General features: G+C 31.1%; 1 protein-coding gene across 1 annotated transcript in view; it reads left to right on the top strand.

Annotated features, from left to right (window-relative positions):
• Positions 1–22,078, top strand: part of LOC148625296 (glypican-6-like) — a 48,208-nt gene that overhangs the window by 4,870 nt on the left and 21,260 nt on the right. Inside the window, exons 2-4 of the mRNA XM_088568766.1 lie at positions 4,066–4,230; positions 9,701–10,092; positions 15,737–15,902. Of these exons, the coding sequence (XP_088424892.1) occupies positions 4,066–4,230; positions 9,701–10,092; positions 15,737–15,902 (723 nt within the window). The remainder of the gene's footprint in view (positions 1–4,065; positions 4,231–9,700; positions 10,093–15,736; positions 15,903–22,078) is intronic.

The raw sequence follows: 22,078 nt of genomic DNA, 5'->3' as shown, positions 1-22,078 counted from the left end.
CAAGCTTGGTATTATAGGGGAAACTCTTGGCAGGGTCTATTAAAAGAGATTACAAATCTGGCTGTAATTAATTATGATTAAAAGTAAAGAATGAAATGTCATGCTAACTTAGAGTTAAGTCATGCATGTACAATTAAGGTATTATTTGATATATTTAGTATTCATTTATTATTTATCCAATTTGTACAATACAAAAATGAACATGTACATGTATATTGATATTTATGATGTATTTCAAAATATAAACCATATATATTTCATGGACTGCTGATTCCTCACATTTTCTTAGAATCGCTTATTTTGTTTCTTTAAAAAAAAATGTTGAGTAATGTTTGCAGTTTTTTGGGTCTTCAGGATCAAAATACCTTATGTTACTGGTCCATCATTGGAACTTCCCTACTATTTCTGAACACTACACAAAATATAGTCCAAATGTAATTCCTTTTACTTCATTAAGTAGTCTTTGATAACCATTTAATATGTTTCTTGTATTAATCAGCTTAATAATATTCTATTATTTCTGCAAATAAAACTTAGATCTAGTTTTCATATTAACTCATGATTTGAGGGAAATTTGCATTTAGGGAATTTATTTCTTGCAGTGATGTGTCTAGAAGCATTAAATTTGTAAAGCATGTTTATTTTAACACACTTATCAGTCAAATTCTCCATCCTATCATTAATATTTTACCATTATTAAACAGAAAGTGTAGAACAGTTATTTTAACTGAGTAAAATTGGCGGGAAAATTCAAATTGATGAAAGTGCGTAGTTTTTGAAAATCTTGTGTAAAGAAAATCATTTTCTTCTGCTGAAATTTGTTTTATTTGACATATTATAAGTAAGGGTAAATACATTGTTGACATAGCTTTTGAATGTAAATGCACATTAACTTTTAGATACATGTAGGTTTAAAATTGTGGAAAAGGGTGAAATGGAACAAAATTTGTAAATGTGTCTGACATTGGATCATTTAATATGGATATCAGTTTTTTGGAAAAAAAACAATTCTTAGTAATATTTAAAATGCAAATGTGTGATCACAATTTATTTAACATTATGTAATCTTTGAAATTTTGTTACAATTTTCATAAGAATCAAAAACCTCCAGTGATATCAGCACTTTGATTTTTCGGTTGTAAAAGGTTTCATTGTGCACATAATTTAATATTGTATCAAATTTAGTCCTTGAATGTTTTGTTACAATATTACTGATTTGAAACTTCAAAATTAATTACAGTATGTTTAGGTTTACCTTTAGACCTGAGGATCAAATTTACTTTTTATGCCTTATTACAGTTCTTAATGAGTATGAATGATTTACACAGTATTTTGTAATTTTTTCTGGATTATGTCAATTTTCAGGACTTTTGACATATGTATTTTTTGGCTGATTTCACTTCTTTTAACCAAAATGATAAATTGATCAATTACAAAAATATTACAAAAATAATCATTAGATCAACACTGACTTGAGGCTATTTTGATAGAATGTGTTAATAGGGATTACAACAAGTTTCTTTGTTGATGATTAAGTAATTATTTTGTCACAGAACGTGGGTGATTGTGGACCTGTCATAATTCCCAAAGGGAATTGACTTAGATCCTTATCAAAGTTCTTGGCAGTTCGCTTGAGATGTTCCTTTTAGACAAGATTTACCTTTTATAAAATGTCATTGCCTACAATTACATGCTCCGTTTATTGTCTAGAATTTAAAATCATTTTCTGTTAAAGCTCAAAGATATTTAAGTAATTTAAATATACTTGTTGACCTGCCCTGAAACATTTAAATTTTAACATTTTGAGGATTCTTAGTCTAGTCTTGAATTGCAATGATAGACTTTTTTTAATGACTATGCAGGGATGAATGAAAATTGCAAATTTTGTAGGTTTTTATGACAGCAGTAACAATTTTATGGTGTTTTACTTCAATTCTTCTATCAGATTCATCAGGTGTAAAATTTGAGCATTCAACATTAAAATCATTATGACAAAGATGAATAATGAAATTTCAAGGCAGATAATTTAACATTGACAAGTGTCTGAATGTGAAATATACAAATGTACAAATGTGTTTAATATCTTCAGGATAATATGAATTAGTTAAAAAATGGATGATTTGAATAACTGTTAATTGTCATAAATCAATCTCCAGGCTACAAGTAAATGGTATATTTGTTCATTGTCAATGGCTATTGTTAATTGTCAGGTAATTAGTATTTCATTCTGTAGTTGTGAAGAGTAACAAAACTTAAGTTAAAAAATAATTGTCAGTAGCCTTTGATGTAGAATTGTTTGTTATAGTACTAGGGGTACAGTGTACAAATGTTCAATCATGATGTTCTTGTAGCTAAACTGAATAAGTAAACAGTAATAGTTTACTGCTGTTGTCCTAAAATTAAATACAAGTTGTGGAAGACTTTACTTTATTATTTATTACTTGATATTTTAAAATTCAGACTTTATTAGCTGCATACACATGTATGCTGTAGTAATACTCAATCATGATGTGAATGTTGATAAATTTTTGAAAGCTTTAAATAGTGTTTTGAAATTAATACAAATTTAAACAAGGAATTTACTAAAGTACACGGCTGTTACTAACAACTCAAACATATGAAATGTAGAAGTAAACCTAGACCATAGTTTTTTGTAAATGACTCAACACCAGAAAATTAATTGTCCTATGACAAATTCATAACCTGTGTATTAGACAGTATAATGTAGGGTTGGAGGGAATAAGATGTTCAAGATGTTACAATATGACATAAAATTATTGTTGAGCTTAACAGATAGGAATAAATTAACTGGCTTTTTTTTCTCTTTCATAGCTAGAGGATTTAAGTTAAGTATGCAGAAGATAAAAGGAGATTGCAAGCACACACTGTACATGTACATTTGTATGCATAGTGTATTTGTATGATGTGCTACATGTATGTACATTGCAATTTTACACATACTTTTGAAAAAGAAAAATCTAATTTCTTTAATGGTGGACATTTTTGAACAGCATGTAAAACATAAATGTACATTGTAATAATGTATCAAAATGATAAATAATTTAAGAATAATTTAGGGTATTTACTCTGTTGAACTGTTCTTAAAAAAGTAGTGCATGTACAAGTATTTCTACAGAAGTATTTCTCATGTAAGATACATTTTAAAAGCTTCAAAATCAATAGTGGTGTATTTGTTCATGAGATAAAATCTACAAAAATTAGAATCTGACATAAATAAGACATAAACAGTATTCCATTTGTCTATTTGACTTAAAATACATTTATGTGTATCCATGTAATTCATAACTTTATAGGACTTACAGCTTCTTCCCTATTGACTTTGTTTTTTTCTCTTTTTTACTTGCGTCACAAATAGGAAAAGCATGTCTAGTTGTAGTTCTGTCAATCCTATTTAAGAGAGTACCAATCAGTGTAATCTAGAACTCAAAAAGTAATAATATTGTACCAATATAATTCAAACTTTTTTAAATAATATATACCAGTAATACACTAAAATAAATTAATTATTATTATATGTTATAGTAAATATCTTTATATTTGATAAAAATATCAGGAAATAAAATTGAAAGTTGTTACTCGTACATTGAGCAAAGTCTCCCTGACACCTTCCTTACTTCTATCATTGATATTTGATTTTCTCCCAGAAATATGTTATATTTAATATATTTTAAGCGTCATATATAGATATAATATTTCCAAAAATATTTATGCACTGAAATATGTGCATATATTTACTCTGTGCATTTTTTTGCTATCGAAGCGTAACAGCAGCGGCCATTTGTAATGAGGCCCACAATGGGCTATAGCCGTATACATAGTGGGATGTAACCGGCTTTATCCAATCAGAATTCCTACATTTTAATGAGAACTATTACATACATGTTTGTATACAAATGTATATACATTGGACATGTAATTGTGTTCTCTTGTTACTTTATTACATGCATACTGTACTGTATCAGCACTGTTTTTGGGGTATAAACAAAAATTTTATGAATAATACATGTATATTAATGCCATGCTGATTTTTTTTTATCATTTCAGGTGACCATTTAGAAGTATGTCCAAGAGGGGATGGATATACCTGCTGTACAAGAGACATGGAAATAAAATTACGTGAACTAAGTGCTAAGGAGTATGATAGTATCGTAGATCAATCATTTAAATATATACAGAGTATTTTTAAATCAAGGACTATGAAATTTAATGGTAGGTACACTATACACATGTGTAGAAAAGATAAAATAGGGGGAAAGTATTGCCAAGCTGAACTATAACCTAGTCAAGTGTATTCACAGCAAATAATAGAATCATTGAAGTATGAGGATATTTCCGTTTTATTGGTTACTTACTTGTACATGTTGTACATGTATATCATAGTTTTTGTATTTTATGGTTTAGATATTTCTTTACTGCAGAAGATATGTAAGTTGAGTGGCATCTGGACTAGATGAACATATATATGTACGTGTATAAGACAAAAAAACAATGAAGAAGATGAACATTGACAATGGTGTTTAGCACAAAACATGTGTATGTATGTGCACAGTATTCAGTGATTAGGATTAGTTGAGGGCTTGGACCATTTATCACATACCAGCTGATATTTTCCAAAAAGAATCTGAAATTTTACAAAGAATGCTATAGAAAGGTCTATTGAAATTCAGATTGCATTAGAAAATTGCCTAATGCATATCATTGCAGAATAATCCTAAAATACAAACTATGCATAGTTGCAACATTCTACCATGACCTGTAGTTTGTATGATAACCAGTAAACAAAACTAGATACCTATGTATCAGTCAGAGCGAAGGTCAAAGCCATGGTAACCTTTTCAAGAATAAATTGGCAATGTTAAGCATTTGTATTTCCCTGGTTAACTTGCTTTTGGATAACTCTCAAACCACTGTGGTTTTTTCTTACATGTACATTGTATAAGAGTAATTAAATTGTCCATTTGTCACATTTTGGTACAGAAAATTACCAAAATACTGGTATACATGTATATGTACATGTACATGGGTTAATTTTATTGAAATCATTCTATATATCTGGATTTTAAAGCTGAAAATTTTTGTAGCATTGCATGTATGTGGAATAATGAAGTATGCTGATGTCTGATTTGACTCACTCCACTATGTATAGGTGAATGACAAATATATACATGTAGAAAGCTCTGTCCATGTGGCAAATCTTTAGACATGCTGAAGTATTACCAGGATTGAGAGTATTCCCATTCTTTGTTCCTTTATTTTTAGGTTTGCACCACATGCATTGTAGTTATTTCAAATAGACAGAAAAAATATCTTGGTCATCCATATAATTAGGGCGCTGCTGCCACTAAAAGTGGCGATGGCCTTTTAGTGATCACTCTGTCCGTTCATCTGTCAGTAACAAATTGTGTCTGGGCTGTAACTTTTTTGTCTTTTGTCTTAGGCTTTTGATATTTGGCATGTGGATAGATCACCTTAAGACAATGTGTCAAGTACTAGGGATATTGGCCTATAACCTCGAACTTCGTCCTCAAGGTCAAATCCTGCTTTTTTAGTTGACAAACTCTTGTTCAGGCTGTAACATTTTTGTCTTTTGTTGTTGGCATTTGATATTGGGCATGTGGGTTGCTCACCTACAATGTAAATCAAATTTGTATATATGGCTTAATTCCAACAGTGGGGCTCACAAAGATGAATTCCATCTCAATGATTTCTAGTTTAGTTTTGAATTTAAAAAAAAAGACAAAAAAAACAAAAAAACTAAGGTATGTGATGTCATGGATTGTGACTAAAATTATGTCTATGAGATGGTAATTCAGAAAATGTCAATCAGAAAAGACATTACACTGATTATTAAAAATTAATGTATTCAAAGTTAGTATGAATTATTTCTATATATATACAGTACAATGTACAATAAAGTACAATGTAGTTTTCATGTTCATACTATTTTAAATTCCTTTATACTGCAGTGCATGCTCCATTATCCTATTGAATAAAAGGGTCATGAACTTTCAGGTTGTATTGTGTATCCATTTCTTCTATCTAGTTATGTCTGGGGAATCTCATGATGATTAACACAACATAAGCCCATTTATCCATTAAGAAGATATAAGTAATGGATATGTGTCCAATCAGATCACAATTTTTTTTTCTGTGAAAACTAGAAGATTGTCAGCAAGATTAAAAACAGCTTAGGTCTTTTGATCTTGCTGTGACATTATTGGAAATCTAACTGAAACAAGAGAGAATAAAGACACCATTGTTCAATTCATGAGGATTAATAACTAATTTTGTCACAAATGACTGATCTGTGTGGGTCTTGTCTTCTTCCAAGAGAAAATAATTATCATAGAATACATTTGTGAAAGGCTAGAATGTTAATGGAGATCATTATGACTGGATTATTAAGGGAGAAACTAATTAACAAGATGCGATCCCTTTGTTAGAAAGCAAAATTTTACAGTAATATTTTGTACTGTGTAGTACAGTACTACAACAAAAAAAAGGGTAATAAAAAATCAAGACATTCATGTCAGTAGCAGACAAAGGGAAATAGACGATTTAATAGTCCTTTTTCATATTCCCAACTTTGGCTTCATTGTTTAAGATTTTAAGCAAAGGGGGTAACTTTCTACAAATATGTCATCCAACAGACTGGTTTTCTGTCAAATTGGAGCAGTGGACAGCAGTAGACTTCAAACTCAAGTATTCAATTAATTAGAGCCATGGTAAGTGCATGCGTACATTTGAATTGCTTATTTCAAACCATTCAGGTACTTACCGAAGTGAAAATAGTTTAAGTTTCCAAGAAGAATGTTTACTGTTTTCCCATTCCCCAATGAGACCGGCAACCAGGTTGTCAAGCATTGGTGGGTTTTGTCCGTTTGAAAAACATGATAAAATGGCTTGCATTCTGTAAATATGAAAAACGACTATTGATGATATTGTAAGGCCAAGAAAAAAAAAATATGTCTGTCGAAGGTTACTTTTAATGAAAATACAGGATAGGTTTGTAGGTAAAATCAATTTCTTTTATCAAATTATTTTATATGGACACCTATGGGAGGATTTCGTGACTTTAATAGTGTTAAACAAAAAAAATTATAGTTACATGGCATTTCATAAGAAGTACTGTCTTTAAAAAGATCGTCGACGCAGTGAAATTTTGTTCTTTTTTACTTCTAAGTTTCTACATTTCTTTCAAGAAAATAACACATGGCACATGGCAACACAATTCCAAATTTTCGATACAGGTTTTTCGAATGCCACTAAGTTATCAGTATTTGGCCAATTGGGAAAAAGAACTGCAAACAGGTGACTTGTGTTTCCATAGAAGACCGTCCTTAAGGTCAAAGGGTAAAAAGTTAAGCTAAACCAATTGTGTCAGAAAAAAATACCAATAAATTGTGGTAGGTTAGGCAGGGTAATCTTAAACAGACTAGTTTTTTATTCTCTGGCCTAAGAAGAAAGTTACAGATGCAGAAAAAATCGTGACTGATCAGATTATTGCCTGTCAGGGTTAGTGATCCTGATTATATGGTTGTAGAGGAGATATTCTTGTAAAGTAAAGCTGTTAAGTACTTTAATTGAAGATTGATCAATCTTTATTTCTATTATATGGTCATCTGTGACAACTGTAAATAAGTAATTGGCCAATGTTATTCCTGCTGCAGCTGTTACTGTACAAATGTAACTGTTGTTTGATCTCTTGCATAACAACTGGGCTTATGAAAATGACTTTAATGAGAGAGTGTGTTGGTGAGAGGGTTGTCCATGCTTCATGGTGGCTTCATAATCAGATTGAGGTCTATTTGTCGATAACTTCATAATAGTTTGAAATAAAGGGAAGTTTTGAATTGTTGCATGATTGAAGAGAATAAAACATTGCCCCTGACTATGATGTACATGGATATTTGTATACGCTAGTTAAAACTTAATGTACATGTAGTACTGGCACACAGACATGATTTTCTACCACTTTTAAACAGAATTCAGATCTGGATTTTACTGTTATGTTTTTACCCTATGTTTACATCCACTTTCATCAATGCCTGCCTTTTTATTGGCTTCTTAAAATCATGTCTGTGGTACACTGTATGTACAATAGTACATGTATGATATGTTCTAATGGACAGCTGCTCATGCATATGCCCAGTAGGTCACTACAACTTGTATTGGCTTGTATTGTATTGTAACTTGTAAACAAATGAAAAATCCCCCCCAAAAAAAACCTTTGCTCTATTAAATGTTGTATTTACAAAAAGCAAACAAATTTTCAGGAAAAAATTTGGCAAGCTGGGCATCATTATCATAAGCATCCAATTTAATATGAACAGTTCAAAGGAACTTTTAAGCACATATAATCTCAATGTACTTGTCTGTATGGTGGTAGGTGATCAGAATTGGATTAGAAACACTGTTGGGCTCCATAATTCAAATTTTTTAACTTCTGATGTTTTTTACAATGCTTGAGTGAAAGATGTAAGGCTTTCTAATGTAGACATTCATTTCTATTTCAAAGAGTAATTGTGTTAACCTATGATTTCAATTCGATATGCTTGAAGATTTTCCTACGACTTGGGGACATTATTGTATTACGTATGTAAATATCAAGGACCAAAGGCTGAATATGTGTTCTTCTAAATGGATAGGGTAAAGGAATGCATTAATATGCATACACAAGATAAACTCCCAAGTTTATATATTACCTTTGATAAAAACTTGTTACCTGTATGGTGAGATGTTAAAAATAAATTATATGGCCCTATCAACTTGAGTGTGATCTGGGTTGAACTTTGTCATCAGGTTTTAATTGTTCTGTTGGAAAAGTATCACTGCAGGTCTCAAGTGGTCTACATCACAGAAAACAATTTTTGCCTGAGAAATAAAATGATTTTATTGCAAAGAAGAGATCTAGAATAAGCACTTGAAATGATCAATAATGTCTGCACAAATCAAACAAACTTAGCAGTAAAACCTTGATTGGTCTAAAATTATGGTGCAGGTATATTTGCCTTGAATATAAACATTTGATTGTCTAAGGGAAAGATTCGATGAATCATAACAAATTTTATTTCTTAGTTGTACTGAATAAGTTTGCATTTCAAGTACAATGTACAAATAAATTTTCAAGTAATGGGATGAATAAGTGTAAACAAGTCCCCAGAAATACATTTGCATCAGTGTTACTTAAACCAGTGATTTTCATCCATTTTACATGCATTTGTGAGCTAGTTTCTATTCAATGTTCACTAGGAACTAACAGAAAAAATCATTTCTCATGTAATGCTACTGATCACCAAACTCAGTCTCAAGATATATCCTTGCATAGGTTCATTTCACAGATTCTGTTTGGTAACAAGTGAGTCGTATGTTATGGAATCACCTTGTTACTCTGTCTGTCCCTATGAATTCCATATCTACTTCCACTGAATGGATTGATTTCAAATTTGGTATTGGGCTCTGTATGGATGGGACGTACGTTGTAAACTATCTTGATTGCTGTCTAATATCAATATCTGGATCGTGGGCCATGTTTCATAATATTGAATGAGTGGGGATATGCCATGTTATGTGATACCTGTATTAGCCTAAAATATTTCTATAAAGCAAGTTCATTGCTTGTTTTTGTTTTTTTTTTACTCATTATGCTTGTACATACATGTATTCTTATCAATTTCAGAATTCTTCACAGAGTTATTACATAATGCTAAAGAAGATTTACATCAAATGTTCGTACGGACTTACGGTTTATTGTATAGAGAAAATGCTGAAATATTTACATCATTGTTCAAAGACTTACTCGATTATTACAAAGGAACTGACAATAGCTTAACAGATACCTTAAATAGTTTTTTCAAAACATTGCTAAAGAGAATGATCCAGTTACTAAATCCAACCCATGAATTTAACGAAAAATATCTGCAATGTTTGTCCAGTAAAATGAAAGACCTGAAGCCATTTGGAGATGTACCAATGAAGTTGTCAAGTCAGGTGAAGAGATCTTTCATTGCAGCAAGAACTTTCGTTCAAGGATTAGCCATTGGAAGAGATGTCATTGCTGTAGTCGCTAAGGTACATTTAAATAAAAGCATAATGCCAAGAAAACAGATATGTCTGTTTCAGGTTACATTGGATGAAAATGTAGGTTAGATTGGTACATGTAGGTAAAATGATTAAATTATATTTGTATAGACACTTATTGGAGAATTTCAACTTAAAAGAAATGATTGTTTAGATGGCATTTCATAAAAAAATTTCAAGAAAACATGCAAGGGTAGGAAGGAGGATAACCTTAAACAGATGTATTTTTTTTTGTTTTTTTGTTTTTTGTTTAAAAGAAATATACAGGCAAACTTGTCTAGCAACCATGTGTATTACCTTAAAAGAATATGATTAAAATATCCCTTTATAGTGCATTCTATGTCAAACTAACCTGTATATGAAGACTACTTGTCAATGTAAACTTAATTCTTCTCTCTTGACTATAATTGATTATCAATTTCATAAAATGTTGTACACACAAAGTAAAGCTTAAATAATTCCATCCATAGATCTGTTACGTGCTTTGCATCATATAAAGATATATGAAAAAAGAATCAGTTATGGTATAAAATTTTGTTGAACTTACAGGGTACATGTAGATACTATAATGTATATAGATGTACATGTATGCTACAAAGTGTTTTGCTGTCTTCACAACTAACTTTCCAGTTCACAGGCCCAAAATACATTTTTCAGAAATTTTTATATAGTGATTGTTGGTCTGTAGAAGTTAATTTTACAGGCGCACCTCCATTCTGACAAGCCTTGGGCCTCAGACTACTGCTAAACCAAGGAGACTGGTTTTGAAGCGAGTTATGAAATCTGCAACAGATATTTTTTTCATTTTCATTAAATTAACAAATCAAAACATTTGCAAGGCCTGGATGTTGTCCTGAAAAACCTTGGTTTATATAAGTGTTTCTATGACTAGAGGTTTATATTTTAGATATTTTGTTGGTTATTTAGTCAGTAGCATTGCAGTTTTATTACTGTGCTTGAACAAATCTTATCCTTTATTTCCATTTTATTTTTTTCTCTGATGAAAACATGCTTAGAAGTTTACAAAAATCATGTGTACGCAGATGGTTGGGCAGGTGAAAGCTTTCTAAGTAAGATAAGAATAAGTGTGGAAGCATTTTAGCAGCTGTGGAATTCTTCTCCTTTAGAAATGAAGTCTCTACCCATTACTCTATAATGTACTATCTGTTATTAGTAATTAGAGGAAGTTCCTGACCTTTATTTAGTGTGATGTACAAAATGTACATACTAGATCGCCTCAGGTTTGTGTAAAAATGGTCTGGAAAACTGATTGGTTATGTATATAATGTTGGTTCATACTGAAAAGATTTTGCCAAAAAACATCAAGTAAGGATTTACCAGGTTGGAAAAAATGTGTTTAGATAACATCAACATTGTGTAATGAGGATAAACCCTTGTTAAATCAACTTTGAAATGTCTGTTAAACCACAGGGTTCATTTAGTTGTCTGTCTAAATACCTGGTAATAGGAGAAGATTATCTTCTGTATGGTATGTGTAAACTGTGCTTTTGTCTGTTATACCATTTTGACACCCTCAGCAGAGTTTCAATATTTAATTTGCTTTCTTTGTCAATCAATGAAAGTAAGCTTTAGTTGTAAGACAACCAAGTCTCATGAAGCATACATGTATTATTCAAGTACAAAATTTGGCTTGAATTTTACAGTTTGGTATTGGAGACTTAGTATACATGCATATACATATATCTCTTCTTTATTCAAATTGAAACTAGACTTGTTAATTGAATTTGATTGATTCGATCTCTGCATGTACTTCTACCAACACTCTATTCTTCTTTCTGTACAGATAACCTGGGTTTGTCCCTTTCAATAATGCTTACACAATCATGATGACTGATTGAGATGATTAGCAGGGATAATCTTAGTAGGTTGATCAGTACTTCCATCATCTCTCAACATTTTGCATTTGTATTTTTAGAACTGAATGATAAAAACAAGTTTTATAAAACTTATTTCTTTCTGTTGGTGTAAACTCCCTTTTGATTTTTATAAATTTTATAAAGTTTTGTTTTTAAGTAATGGGACTTCATTCATAACGGAGGTGTTATTTTCTGTTATTGTACTGCAGCTTGAAAATCCTTAGTTATTAAATCTGCCAAGTTGGCACCCTACACATGTAAGTGTCAACATGTCATACCAACCTACCATAATAGTAAGACGTTAATGCTGATTAACATTTAATGTTATTATATGGGCATTGTTTGTAAGTAATGCACATATTAAGAGTGCAATTCGAGATGTAAATATTTTCTTCACTGGAATAAGAACATTTAATCCATATTGTACTTGGAATGAAGGGTTTAAAACAGATTTGAACTTAAGTTCAAACTTTATTACTCTCCTGTTTACCTTACTGTTCAAGGTGATGTTTTATCATCTAGTTTGATCTTAGTCTGATGATTCAAATTTTGAAAAATATTCTCTTTATCATTGAAAAAGAACATGCCTCAACTTTTTTCATTTAAGAATTTGTATACCAGTCTTGCATTGGGCAACTTCTAGATAAACTTAGTATGCATGCATACAGGGCATGTTTTAATGTACATTCTTGATCTTGTAGTCCTAAAGTCATGTTTTGGTATGTTTTTGTTTGTTGTAATGCACATTTTTGTACATCTATATGTATTGAATCATAAAGTTGTAGGTCATTCTGGTGAAAGTTGTGGGAGAACCTCTTTTGGCTATGATTGTTATTCTGGTAAAAAGCAGGCATGGAGTGATTTTACATGTACTATAGACAGTCACTAGCTCAGTACATGTAATATGTTTCAAACAACTATCTTTAACTGTAAAAGTAGGCATTGTATATGAACATGTACATTGTAGCATTACCTGGGTAATATTCTACTATTCAAGCACATTAGGCTCAGTTTTTTAAAATTTACTGTTATTAGATGCAGATGCTATGTAATCTTTTGTCTGCTATTTTTGATTTTGTGCAGAATAAGAGATCCTATGTCATCAGAATTGCATATCATGTTAAAACAGTTAGTTACATCTTGGGGCTTATAATATATTGCATTGCATATAACAGTGGCCTCCAAAATCTTCATTTGGTATTTGAGAAACAATTTTCAATAAAACCATATTCAGATTATTTGTCCAATACCTTTGAAACAATAAATTTCAAGCATTGATAAATATGTACCAAGTTACATTGCAGAAACATTCCTTTTCAATCATGCTTTTATGCATAATTGGAATGGAATTCTCCTTTAAAGATGCACTATACATTAACTCCCAATGCACAGACTTAGTAATAATGACTTATAAATGTCAACACAAGTTTCTTTAAAAGGAATTGTTTGTCTCCTGTTCTGTCTCATAATTGGTTTTAAAAAAGACATGTACATTTTATTGGCTGGTTGGGAAATGTAGATAAGAAATATCACTGTCTCTGTCAAAATCCCTTTAGTGTTGTATGTACAAAAGCAGTTTTATTGCCATGTGGGAAGGAAGGCACCTTTTTTTGTAGACGGCTTCAACTGAACAGTATATTAGCCTTAATTACAGACAAGGAAGCAACTTATGACATTTTTTTTCCATTTTCAATTAAAGCAAGTCAACTGACAGCAACTGTCATATGCGCCAAGATTAGTTACCCCTTCTCCATGCCAGCCTTCATTTTAGCTACACAGGAAGACAAAAAAAATTAATTATTGATTACAAAATCAGAGTTCTGATGGAAGAGAGACACTTATTCATTGATTTGAAATGAGAAAATAAGTTTTTTCTCTTGACATGTGCTGGCTATTCTATAGTATTTTATAGTGACAGTTGTATTGGAAGGCTGGTACCATTTATATTCTACTGTCTGGGATTGCCATTTTAGTTTGATTAAATGATTTTAATTTCTAATGCTCCTTTCTAACTCTATTTCTCTAAATGTCAATATATTACCCCTGAGACACAGTTTCAGATGGAAATTCTTGATTTTCTAAGTTTTATTAAGAAAAATGAATCTTTAACTGTGCCTAAGTGCTTTAGGTTGTTTTTCATTTGTTTTTGATGTTGTATAAAGGATTCAAAAGTGTAGGTTGTTCAAGAATGCACTAAATGGTTGTAATCTGCCTCATCAACATCTGCTATGAAATGAAAATATCCACCAACTTCTGAATGTTTTTCCCCGATTTTGTTATATTCATGTACAGTGTTATACTTACACAGAACCTCGTGCAATGAATGGGGATTTAAAAAAGGTTATATTCCAAGGTTCTGTGGAAGGAGGGTTGGACATAATTTGGGAGACAGATATCAAGGTCATTGTAGAGAATTGAAGGGAGAAGTGTATTACTAGTGTCATTATGCCTAGGTCATTATATGACTCAGTAGGGTAACTGAATATTATTGTTTTTGTTGCAGATTCTCCACTAAAGAGGAGTGTTTTTCCAAAAATATAATTTTATCCTCTATGTAGAAATTTTATTCCCATCCAATTGGGATATTGATAGATTTCATATTCAGGCATGATATCTTAAACCATTTTAAAATACTTGAAAATATATAGTGAAGAATCAAGTGAGAAATACTTTAAGAAACATACTTGTTCTTTTAATGTTTTGGCCTAGTAGCTAAATACAAATGAAAACATAGACATAGATGATTGACAAAGTCTTTTTTACATTTGACATTGTATCTAAATGAGGGGATCAAAGCCAAGATTTACTGGACTTTCCAATAACAGACTTTCAGTGTAACATTTAGACTTCACAAAAAGTCACAAGTGTCAAATTACATGTAGTTATAAGAAATGGCATCATGAGGCCAAAAAAAAAAAATTAAATGCCTGTTTCCTGTTGCCCTATCTACCTGGACTAAAAGGATCCTGGACCTGGACTTTTTCACCCTTTAAATTCAGGAAAAACTTGTTTTCGGTCCAATCCAGATCTGGATTGCTTGCAGTATGACTGGATCCTTTACTTACTCTGTCCAAACCACCAAAATGGCTTCTCCCAATTTAGGAGCATACATGAGTGTGCTGCAGTTAATATTAAAGAAACTATTATAACTTACAAGTGATTTTGCACTGACATCTATTTGTAGAGTCCACCATAGTAGTCTTTGAAATCTTTGTAATAGAGATATAGTCTAGGGTGAATGTCAGAAGCATTGAAGAGTATCTAACAGTCATTGTGTTGTCTCTTACTTTAGTTCTTCATAAATCAAACATGTTGACTCATAGCATAATTGATTTGGCTACAGTCTCTAATTTACCCTTAAAAGTACATACAAACTAATGCACAGTGCTTGAACAAAGCCATATCACTATCCATCCCCGTTCACTATAATTGTTTCCTCTGGTATCTGAAATTTATTTTGATTAAAATGTCTATGAACACTGTAAAATGGCTTTTGAGAAAATTCTTAAGAAGTTTGCTCTGAATTTGTGGTAAAATCACTTCAAGTGCAATATGCGCATGTAGAAATCTGTGCCAGCATTAATTGATTTCAGTGTTTGTGTTGCCTGCTGAGTAATGCCTTTGTAGGCAGAACTGCTGCAGAAGTCATGTCAATACAACCCTGTATTTTAATCTACAGTATTGAAAAACAATAAAACAATCATTTCCAGAAGTCTCCCTGTGTTTTAAGAGTATTAAATCTTCCATTTCTTTTCCAGCTGAGACCGACTGATGCCTGCACGAAAGCATTGATGAAAATGTCATATTGTCCACAGTGTCGTGGACTTACACAGACCAAACCATGCAATAATTACTGCCTTAATACCATGAAAGGATGTCTGGCATATCACTCTGAGTTAAATGGTATTTGGAATGAGTACATAGGTAAGTTTGATGTCAGAAGTGCCTTGTGAAAAGGATGGTATATTTATGACTGGATCCTTATTTACATGTAATAACTAGCCAGTGATGTTGAATTTTAAAGTAAAAAAGAATTCAACTTACCAAAGATAAGTTTTGCATGGAAATAACTGTTTCTACAACAGAAATTAACATGCTAAACTTAAATAGAACTTGTTGACATGACAACATGGTTTACAAAAACAAAATTAAAATTCAAGAGACCTTTTCTTCCTGTATTTTGAATTTACCTAAGATTTTTGCAGTATTGGGACTAATGCATATAGCCCATAGATGAAAAAATTCGTTAAACTTTTTAAGCCTTTTGAACCTTTCTTTTTTTCTTTTAAGGTAAAATTAAACAGTCAATAGAGTCTTCAGTTGCAGTGCTATGTATTTTTAAGACTTAAGGCGAAGGCCTCTGAGATTTGAAACTTTGATAAAAGGAGGCTAGATGCAGAATTCTAAATTCCTTCTCATTTCCTATACTTTACCAAGTGTGTTGAAATAAACCAAAATTCTTCTCATCACACAGTAATGAAAAAAAATCCTTCAAGGGCATTCACATTTGATTTTCACCCATAAAATTGATTTTGAAGATATTATCACTTTAACATGTTCAAGAACTTAGGAGATAGCCTTTGAATAAATCCATGGTATTAGTTAGCTCTGGTACTGATTAAAACTTCTTGATAGTTTTTAATGAAATTAGACAGAACATGCAACACTTGCATTTGAATTTATTTGTGTGCATATGTTCCAGGTCAGGGTTATTATTTGTAGATTCTAAGAATTAGGTATTTAAGTTTCTGTTGATTTTTTAATGTGAAATTTTGATTGAAGTTATTTTTTCTTCTCTATGATCTTATCTTTAATTCTACCCTTTGGATGGCTAGATAACTATGATATTACACATTGGTGATTTGATATGAATAAGTGGTATGAAAAAAAACCTCCCTGAAAATTGTGATAGTGTCAGAATGTCATCATTAGAATTCATGTCATGCTGATTGTCAACTGGTCAAATATTTCATATAGAAAGTGGGCTTTTTTTTTACAATGGAGATTTTGCTGGTTTCTCCCTCTTGATTAGGCCAAAAATAAAAGCACATTTACTGATTAAACAATATGATATGATGTACAGTGTTCTATTTAAAAAAAGGGGGGGGACAATGCCTTTAATCATATTCACTAATTGCTTCATTTTTTAATGTTTATTTTTTCATAAAAGTTGAAATTGATACCTTAGAACATAGAACTTGAACTTTCATTATGCTGAAGGCGTTTGAAACTTGAATTCTGAGGTAACAGAAATTCATTAAGTATGGAGTAGATCATTTAACATGAAAATGGATGGGACTCGATTGTATTTCATAAAGGTTGCCAGCAATTTTCCATTCTTAGGAGGATATGAAAAGAATTTTACACATTTAAGAGTACATTAATGGTGATTTATTGTTTAAAGGAGATCTTCTTTGACTTTGTACCCATTATTCTACCTGAACAGAGACAAAATCTAATACTATTATGCAGCTTTGGTCCTTGAAAATCAAAGCAGAAAGGTTATATAGCAATGTTTATGGTGGTAATAAATAAATTTTATGAAATTTGCCTGCAGTTCAATGTTGCAACATGCACAGCTTTAAAACAAGGCCTTTACCTTAAATGATTTTTTTCACATTTAACTTGATATTTTGTTATTAGCTGGAGATTTAAGTAAAGGTTTGTTATTTCAAAGGTATATGCTACAGCTCTATTGGTAATTTGACCTTCGTATGTACACAGTGAAAAAATGTTATAACATAGGCTCATATATTCTACTTTTTGTTACACAAGAAATAACGAGTGTAGGTTACAGAAAATAAACAGTCATTGTCTTATGGTATGGTTTTAGGTACTTCTGGTCAATATCCCTTTAAGATGGTATTGAAAAATTGGGTAGTAAGTAATTCATCATTTGCCCTCTGCCACAGTGGCCAGTGGAAATGAAATGTCCATCTGGAGTATAGTGTATTTTACATGTTTTGGTTCAAATGTGTGGTCGAGATATCTGATTGCGTTTTAAGTTGATGAGGTAATTTTGTAATGGTGATATGAATATGTATGCTTGAAAAGGTTGACACTAGTTATTAGTCACGCAAGAAAGTTGGTTTATAAACCATGACAAATGTGTCTGTTTTGTTTTTCCAGCTGTCTTAGTAAAATAAGTTGAAAATAGTCACACATTCCTGTACAGATGGTTCAACAATTTCCCCTATCCCTTCAAAGTAACTTCCTCTGACTTTCCATTTCAAGCTTCCTTTCTACTTGTGTACCGTATTTTGGTGTGTATGATGCGCATTTATGTATTGTACACAGTACAATTTTGAAGGTTTAAATGTGTGAAAAAAGGTTTTTTGGACTTAGATTACAGTAAAATTTTGTAAGACAAAAGATCAATATTTTGCCCTTGATTAGTCAACTTATTTACCTTGATGCAGTATTTCCTATGAAAATATGAAGGAAAGAAACTTCTATACAGACTTATTGTGAAAATCAGTAGCTACATAAATTGGATTATTTTAATTTCAAACTTGATAAAATTGACACAGGATGTATGAAATGGCTTATTAAACAAAATCGAAAGTCAGGAAAATCTGACATTTCCGGTTTTGGTTGTAACTTAAATTTCACAATTTTTCATTTAAAAACATACTTTAAAGGAAGAAAATTGTAAGAAACAATCAAAATAAGTATCAGAATAATCATTTTTAGCTGTAAAAGCATTTGATAAAGGAGGGTTTGACAAAAAAGGAATTAAGTTACTTTTTGGTTTTTAGTTGTTTCATATTAATTTCTAAGCTTGCTTTATAAGAAGAAAATATTGTACAACCTTTGTATGAGACATTTTATTAAGACATTTGAACATGATTTGAAGAAAATATCACTAAAAATTTAATACTTAAAGATGTATTTAATGATTAGATAAAATTTCTTTCAGTAACATTTCACCTCTGATTTGTTTTGTTTACATTACGCAGTGTCTTTTCTCATACCAAAATCTTTAATTTCATGGCCAAATCTTATGTATTGATGCATAATATGTACCCCATGTTCTGGAAATAATTTCTGTGTAAAAATGTGTGCACAAAATATACACACAAAGATTCGGTATTTGAATGGTCATTGTACAGGGATCAAATCTCTGAATTTTTTAACTAGCTATATTTAGCAAGTCCTGAAAATTTACCCTTGCTAAATGTAAGTTTTTTGGATTATTTCTGGACTTCACCTATATGAATTATATTATTCCACTAGTAAATTTTATCAAGTGAAAATAATTTCTACTAGCAAAATTGAATTTCAACTTGCATTTAGCAAGTATATACCCTTAAATTTGATCACTAGTGTACATGTTATGTATTATGCAACTAGTACACATGATATACATTACAATGTCATTGTATATTTTTGTAAGGTTAAGGAGGTAGACCTAGGGTAAGGGACATAACTCATGAAGTCAGTGATATGTTTGTATCATATTCAATTTCACCATAGCCTGTCAAGCTTTCATTTGAAACCAAATGAAATCAGTCCAGGTTACTTTGATGCTTACATTATATTGATGTAAAATGCTGAATACAAACGTTTCAATGATTTTTATGAGTTGTGTCCCATACCCTAAGTCTACCTCCTTAAGCTGGGCAGAACTGCTATCATACCATGAGTCAGGGCTATGTAGCACCCGCAGATTTCTCAGCTTCTATTGGAGAGGATGCTTAGATATTGGTACATGGTATATTGCTTTTGCATGAAGGCTTTTACTAAGTCTTCCCTTTCCAAATTTGACAGAAATGGCTGATTAGTTGTATTCTAAGCCTGATCTTCTTAAATCTTCTTACATTTCTAAGTGACATAAAGATCACTGTTGACACCTTAAATTGTTACATGTACATGTATGTATGTATTTGGTTTGAAAGTGGGTACTATTCTGATGTAGTGATTCAAATTTCTTTTAAAACCAATCAAACATCATTTACACAATTATTGATGCTATTGTTTTGACTTTTCTTGTTTGTTAAAACGTTACCCCATGTTCATTCCTTTTGAAGTGCTTGTAAATGCCAATATTACTATCCTAACAAAGCACTCAAACTGTAGAAATCTTTGTCAGACACAATAAAAACAGAAATTAACTACTAGTGATGTTTGTACATGAATTGAAAATGATTCCCAATTGTGAAGTAAATTGAATCATATTAAAAGTTGCTTTGGTCATGATGGAGTGATCCCTGGTTGACCTTCCTTGTAATTTGTGTGAATCATTCCAAGTCATTTCAGTGTTTTCATGACTGTCAATTAAGATGATTGCCTATAGAAATAAAATTATCCACAAAATATCACTTAAATAAGTAGGGCTTTGTATGTATATTATTTGTTTAATGGAATGAAATAGGACCAAAATTATGATTGAATGATTAAAGTAATCATTAAATGAATGGCTATTCTGAAGGCCAAGACCTGAACTTTAAATTCTCATATTTTATTAACATCTTTTTTAATATTTTAAGTCAAATCACTTGGGAAATTATTCATTTGAGAAAAAAAATACACTTGATGAAATAACTAAGTGTCATGTTTGTTTTTTATTTAAAAGAGAAGTATTTCCAAATAATAACATTTTAAAATTGGTTGAAACAACACTTAAATGTTGACACGACCCACTAGAAGTATAAGGAATGAATCAGTCCTGTCACCATCTCCCTATTCAAAATTCCGCCTTTTCATTTTTTCTTCACTAGTATTGGAAGTTTAAATATGCGCATTATTTACAGTCCCAAGTTTGAAAGTATGCAAAGTGTCAGGTCAAATCTAAACAAATATTGATCTGAAGACTATACTGAATAGTTCAAATATTTGTCAGATAGAAGTCTCAGGTTCATGTTGTAAAACATGAGGTCAGACCTTGAATTTAGTAAGTTGCCCTGGTATCCCCCTTTCAATACTTTTAAATGATATAGTGGGCGTCACTTATCAATAGTGACAATATGTTATGTATTCATAATTTTTCAATTTCACTGATCAAAGATAAAGATGACCTCATTCATTTTTTTGTCCCTCAACAGGAAATATTTTGTTTGCTCATCTCATTGCCCTGACCTTATGATTAAATCTAACTGATAAAAAGTGTCAAAAATTTATATGGTTTCATGTATGATAAATGTAATGTTATACAAACATTACTACAAAACTTTGATTGGCTGTGAAATTTTGGAAACCTGTGATTTTATCTCAATGAGCAGTATCTTATCCATTATCATAGAACAGTGGTGTCAGAACTACATGTACCAATGTACCTGCACTCCTAATAGCTGTAGTTATCTTACCCAGTAGCCAAATAAGGTCATGTTTTCACAAAATTTGACAGGGATAAAAAAAATTGTTTTTATCATAACTTGCTTAGAAATATAAACACTTAAACAAGTCACTGAATTGAAATCAATGCATTTTCATATACATTTACATGTAGATAAAGACTAGCTGTAAGTCTCTCTGTATTAATATTTCACAAAATGTGAATATCTACACTGCTAACTTTTCACAATCCATTTATTGTACTGAAGATGGATAGTGAATTAAATTCTATAGTATTGAAATTAATTTAAAAGGATACATCTATTATTGAGTAACTTGTAAAAAGTCTAATGTAGATACAGGTTAACAAAAAATATGTAAAGCTGACTGGGTGTATATGAGAACAAAGCTGGACGTGGCATTTTGTCTTTCATGGACGATTTGGTACACCATTTTAAAATAGAAGAATGACCAATAGCTTTATTTCACTTCATGTCTTCCTATGATGTGCGTATATATGGCAAATTTTAATGTGATAAGGGAAATATCAACATGCTGAATTTGAATTACCATAGATAAAAAAGGTCAGAAAGTGAAAGTTAGAGGCATAGAATTAGCCTTGTTATACCAAATACCACTGTATCCTATAAACTGAATTAACTTTTCCTACTGAGCCAATAAAACTTAAATAAACAATGTTTTAGATCAAATTAAAGTGATAAAAAATGAACTGTAGATAACAGAGTCCCTGTGATATATAGAGGATGAAATGAACGCAGAAATCTTCCTTCTCTTTGTAGGGATATTACTTTTCCAAAAATTCACTG

Source organism: Perna viridis, chromosome 2, assembly GCF_037379345.1.
Source record: "Perna viridis isolate PV_CMFRI_1.1 ecotype Kerala chromosome 2, ASM3737934v1, whole genome shotgun sequence".
Classification (NCBI taxonomy): Eukaryota; Metazoa; Mollusca; class Bivalvia; order Mytilida; family Mytilidae; genus Perna; species Perna viridis.
The sequence above is the reverse complement of the archived record's forward strand: the minus strand, read 5'-3'. Positions and strand labels throughout refer to the sequence as shown.